The 6,073-nt window shown below is 44.0% G+C and overlaps 1 protein-coding gene across 1 annotated transcript in view; it reads left to right on the top strand.

Moving 5' to 3' along the window:
- The first annotated feature begins 973 nt into the window (after positions 1 to 973).
- The window catches only part of REC114 (REC114 meiotic recombination protein), a 111,310-nt gene continuing 106,210 nt past the window's right edge, over positions 974 to 6,073 (top strand). The window contains exon 1 of the mRNA XM_068993397.1: positions 974 to 1,132. Within this exon, the coding sequence (XP_068849498.1) occupies positions 974 to 1,132 (159 nt within the window). The remainder of the gene's footprint in view (positions 1,133 to 6,073) is intronic.

Here is a 6,073-nt window from a genome sequence, read left to right as displayed (position 1 = left end):
GAGAAGTCACTCAGTCATGTCCTACTCTTAGCAACGCCATGGACTGTAGCCTACCAGGCTCCTCCGCCCATGGGATTTTCAGGCAAGAGTACTGGAGTGGGTTGCCAGTGCCTTCTCCGGACCCAGCCTGCATAGATACCCAAATTCTCTGCAAGTGGGGTGGACTCAAGGAGAGATTGCAGAGTCCACAGTTCTTCACCGGCTGCACAAACTGCTTCTACTCTCAGGACATTATTTTGCATCTCTATCTATTGCATGAGGGTAATAATCTCTGTTTTGCTTTAATTTACCACAAGGTTGTTGAGAGAACAAATAACAGATGTAGAAGTGCTTTGTTGATTATAAATCATTCAGACCTGTTACTGAGTTGCACCTGCTGTTTGAGCCTCCCCTTTCATCGTTGGCAACATCCCACCCATTTGCTCCACTCTTTCAAAGAGAACTGGACCGTCTGGAGGGAATATGTCTAGGGGCCGCAGGAATATGGGTTTCCTGACTGGTGGGTGGAATTGGGGCTGTGTTTTGGTGGGGTTGAGGTGGGCAGGGCTGTGTCATCTAAAGGCTGCTGTGAAAAAGGAGACCACACTTGTCCACATAGCGCACAGAGCTAGCCTAGTCCCAGTGTGTAGAAATCACAAGCCCAGTTATCAGAAAGGTCTCAGAGATGTCCTGGGCTGCCTGACAGAAGTTGAGGGCCAACTACCATTTATAAGCGTCACAGTTCCACTTCAAGGTGGAAGTTACCATCACCACTTTGCCCTCCACGATGAGAAGATGCTCAAGGTCCAGAGCTACGCCCTTAACCAGAGGACAACCCCGACTCCCCATCCGCCCCACCCCCACACGAGTCTCTGGGGCTTGTCCATTGGCTTCCACTCTGGGGGAGGGTGGGCCTTGGGTCAATTCGCTTTCTGATTGGTTAGCTGCACCGATTGACAGGCGTGCTGCGGCTGCCCAAGCCAGGAAGAGAAACATGGCGGAGGCGGGAAAAGAGCACGCAGGTCTCGGGTTACCAGTAGGAGACGCGGCACAGTGGCCTTTGCAGCGGTATGGCCGCTTCATGCCCTCAGGCACTGGAGAGCCGCCTGGGCCTGGCCAGGAAGCTGGGATGGCTTCTTCCCCGAACTGGAAGGTGAGGCCTGAGGGCGGGAAGGGTTGGGAGGCTCTCACCCGGCGCAGGGAAAGAGGGACGACTGCAGCCTGGTTCCTGAGGCAGTTTCTCCTCCATTGGCAGGTGGATTCTTAACCACTGAGCCACCTAGGAAGCCCCTACCTTGTTTCAGTTCAGTTCAGTTCAGTCGCTCAGTCGTGTCCGACTCTTTGCGACCCCATGAATCACAGCACGCCAGGCCTCCCTGTCCATCACCGACTCCCGGAGTTCACTCAGACTCACGTCCATCGAGTCCGTGGTGCCATCCAGCCATCTCATCTGCTGTCGTCCCCTTCTCCTCCTGCCCTCAATCCCTCCTAGCATCAGAGTCTTTTCCAATGAGTCAGCTCTTCGCATGAGATGGCCAAAGTACTGGAGTTTCAGCTTTAGCATCATTCCTTCCAAAGAAATCCCAGGGCTGATCTCCTTCAGGATGGACTGGTTGGATCTCCTTGCAGTCCAAGGGACTCTCAAGAGTCTTCTCCAACACCACAGTTCAAAAGCATCAATTCTTCGGCACTCAGCCTTCTTCACAGTCCAGCTCTCACATCCATACATGACCACTGGAAAAACCATAACCTTGACTAGATGGACCTTAGTCAGCAAAGTAATATCTCTGCTTTTGAATATACTATCTAGGTTGGCCATAACTTTTCTTCCAAGTAGTAAGCGTCTTTTAATTTCATGGCTGCAGTCACCATCTGCAGTGATTTTGGAGCCCTCAAAAATGAAGTCTGACACTGTTTCCACTGTTTCCCCATCTATTTCCCATGAAGTGGGACCGAATGCCATGATCTTTGTTTTCTGAATGTTGAGCTTTAAGCCAACTTTTTCACTCTCCTCTTTCACTTTCATCAAGAGGCTTTTTAGTTCCTCTTCACTTTCTGCCATAAGGGTGGTATCATCTGCATATCTGAGGTTAGTGATATTTCTCCCGGCAATCTTGATTCCAGCTTGTGTTTCTTCCAGCCCAGCGTTTCTCATGATGTACTCTGCATAGAAGTTAAATAAGCAGGGTGACAATATACAGCCTTGACGTACTCCTTTTCTTATTTGGAACCAGTCTGTTGTTCCATGTCCAGTTCTAACTGTTGCTTCCTGACCTGCATACAGATTTCTCAAGAGGCAGGTCAGGTGGTCTGGTATTTTTATCTCTTTCAGAATTTTCCACAGTTGATTGTGATCCACACAGTCAAAGACTTTGGCATAGTCAATAAAGCAGAAATTACCTTGTTTACCTTATCTTAAATTAGAGATAATAATGGTACCCAATGGGTAGTATGGTTGTGAGCTCTAGGTTAATATATATATAAATCACTGAAACAGTGCCTCGTATAAAGTTATATAAGTGTTTACCGATATTATCATTATTGTTTTAGTTTGTCCTGGTGATATGTTTTAATGCCACGGGTTGATGATCATTCACTTCCTTTTGGTCTGGTTTCACCATTGGATGTGGACCCTGGGGTTTTGGATTGTGCATGTGTATGTATGTTGGTATGATTTCGGTAGCAGTGAGTAGGAGAAAAATAAAAGAGAATGAAAATTTCAGGTAGAGGATACAACATGTGCAAAGGCCCTGCACCTGTACAACCTCAGAGAGTGTAATGTACAGACAAATAAGTCTGGTGCTTAGACAACAAGGGGTCAGATAACACGGGATGAGGTTGTCTAGAGAGGTAGGCAGGTACCTTATGAACAATGTCCTAAAACCAATAGGAAGTCACTAAAGGATTTTAAGTTGGAGCATTTTCTTCTTTGAAAGATCACTCTGGTTGAAGAGTGGAGACAGAATTGGAGACGAATACAAGTAGAGTTCAGAAGATTCCCCTGGAGAAGGGATAGGTTGCCCATTCCAGTATTCTTGGGCTTCCCTGGTGGCTCAGATGGTAAAGAATCCACCTGCAATGCGGGAGACCTGGGTTTGATCCCTGGGTTGGGAAGATCCCCTTGAGGAGAACATGGCAACCCTCTCCAGAATTATTGCCTGGAGAATCCCCGTGGACAGAGGAGCCTGGCGGGCTACAGTCCATGGGGTCTCAGAGTCGGACATGACTTAGCGACTAAGTAACAACAGGTAGAGTCAGGAGGATCACTTAAAATGCTTTTGCAGTGTGGTGGGCAATAGCTGATAATGACTTAGGAGGGCAAGGGTGGGAGGATAGGGAGGGAGAATGGCAGTAGAGATGGGGAGACCAGGCATGTTAAAGCTATGTTTTGGAGGCCAAAATGACAGGACTTGGAGATTGACTGGATATGAGTGGTGAGAATAAAGAGCTCCTGGGTTTCTGGCAGGAGCAACTGGGAAACATTGGAGGAAGAACAGTGAAGGAAAGATCCAAGACTTCAGTTTCAAATGTATTGGGTTTAAATGCATTTATGCAGCATCCAAGTGGAGCTATTGAGTGGAAAAACATCTGGGCTGGAGATGTAAATGTGTCATCAACATGAAGGTGACATTTATAGTTAAGGGATGATACAAGATTTCAGGACCAAGCTTCAAGGTAGGTATAACAGGACAAGTAGAGGGAACCGAGTCCCTAAAGCAGATTGCCAAGGGTCAGAGAGTTGGGAGATACCAGGAAAAGGCAGATCCATCAAAGCTACAAAAGATTATTACAGGAGGGAGAGAACAATTAACTTTGTTGACTGATGCTGCAGAGTGAAGAATAGTGATGACTAAGGTGTGTCCATTGGATTTAGCAACATGAAGATCCTTAATGGTTTTTACCAAAAGAAGTTTCAGTAGAATGAAGGGGGTGGAAGCCAGATAGGGGTGGCTTGAAGAGTAACTGGTAAGTGCGAAAGTGTGACCAATGTGTGTGGACAGTTCTTCTGAGAGATTTGGCTGTAAATGTGAGTAGAGATGGGGCATAATTAATTGTTCACCAGTTTCTAGACTATTAGAGCTAAGACCATTAAAAAAGGCATTAAATACTTAGTTGTATTCTGTAGAGCACATCCTGAGAAATTGTAGTAGTTGTGGTTCAGTCACTAAGTCGTGTCTGACTCTTCACAACCCCATGGACTGTAGCACTCCAGGCTCCTTTGTCCTTCACCTTCTCCCGGAATTTGCTCAGATTCATGTCACTGAGTCGGTGATGCTATCTAACCATCTCATCCTCTGCCCCCCACCGCCACCCTTTTCCTTTTGCCTTCTGTCTTTCCCAGCATCAGGGTCTTTTCTTCCAGCATATCTTTTTGCCTTTAATACTGTCTATGCGGTTCTCCAGGCAAGAATACTGGAATGGGTTGCCTTTTCCTCCTCCAGTGGACCATGTTTTGTCAGTACTCATTATGACCTGTTTGTCTTGGGTGGTCCTGCAGGGCATGGCTCATATCTTCATTGAGTTATGGAAGCCACTTTTCCATAACAAAGCTGTGATCCATGAAGGGGAAGTTGTAGTATAGCTTGCAAATGCAAAATTGAATGAATAACGTTAAATCAAAGAATCACTAATCTATAATAGGATCTTGAAAGAATGGAAACATTTGAGGACATAATTAATTGTTGAAATTGTCCAACAGGTTCCTTAATACCGTCTCTTCACACCCTTATAATTCTTTCTCCTCAAGCATCTTTGTTGGGTGCACAGCCTCAGATGCAACTGGGTAACTATTAGACTCCTATCTTGCAACCTGGAGGTCAGGGACATTAGACCATTCTAAGGAGTTATTACATTTCTTTCCTCTTCTTTGCAAGGCTCTACATAATTGCTTATAAGGAGCAACACTTTTCAACAGTTTTCAAACGTTTGGCATAAAGCCACAGCTACAGTGACAAGAGATGAGGTTTGCTTTTGCAGTGCTTTTGAAAACTGAACATTTGTACTTTCCTTTGAATCTGTGCCAAACCATCCTACCTGCTGTGATCAGTTTCAGCCTAGGTCTGTCATTTTGGGAGGGAAAAACGAAAGAGAAAACAAGATTTGTTCTATTTTATGTGTTCTGTGCCTATTGTGCAATAGTAATGATAAAAGATGAGGCATCTAAAGTACTGCACTAAGTCCCATGTGAATTTCTTATTTTAAAAATGTGGTACCTGCAGTAAGAAAAAAAAATGTGTGTTAGGTAAAACATAAAAATATATTATTTTGGAGAATAGAGTCATTCTAGTCTTTTTTTCTCTAGGGGACTTTTTAAGTTCAACCTTGGTTGAATCTGTTTTGAGTTTTTTCATTTTTTCCTAAAATTGTGGGAAGAATCTGATTTCCTGCTACTGTTCTATATAGTTGTTTAATGACAAAGGAGACTTTCATCACAATGGGCACAATGCTAAGGCAAAAATGTTGATTAAGAGAAAAAAATGAATAGTACAACAAGTTTAGTACTTCTAAGACTTGGAGTCACGGTTGAGAGGTAAGGTCAAGTCTGAGGTATCTTATATATAGACTATGGAATGTATATGTATATTGATTTATTTGTCTGAATTGAATTATTCTTATGAAAAGTTACTATCTGTAGATATGTTAACCACAGTGTGGAAGCAAATAAACTTTTTTTTAAATTGAAGGATAATTGCTTTACAGAATTTTGTTGTTTTCTGTCAAACCTCAACATGAATCAGCCATAGATATACATATACCCTCTCCCTTTTGCACCTCCCTCCCCATTCCACCCCTCTAGGTTGATTCAGAGCCCCTGTTTGACTTTCCTGAGCCATACAGCAAATTCCTATTGGCTCTCTGTTTTCATATGGTAATATAAGTTTCCACGTTATTCTTTCCATATATCTCACCCTCACCTCCCCTCTCCCCATGTCCATAAGTCTATTCTCTGTCTGTTTCTCCATTGCTGCCCTGTAAATAAATTATTCAGTACCATTTTTCTAGATTCCTTATATGTGCAGTAGAATATGATATTTCTCTTTCTCTTTCTGATTCATTTCACTCTGTTTAATAAGTTCTAGGTTCATCCACCTCA

Source organism: Capricornis sumatraensis, chromosome 2 (genome assembly GCF_032405125.1).
Source record: "Capricornis sumatraensis isolate serow.1 chromosome 2, serow.2, whole genome shotgun sequence".
NCBI classification, from domain to species: Eukaryota; Metazoa; Chordata; class Mammalia; order Artiodactyla; family Bovidae; genus Capricornis; species Capricornis sumatraensis.
The sequence above is the reverse complement of the archived record's forward strand: the minus strand, read 5'-3'. Positions and strand labels throughout refer to the sequence as shown.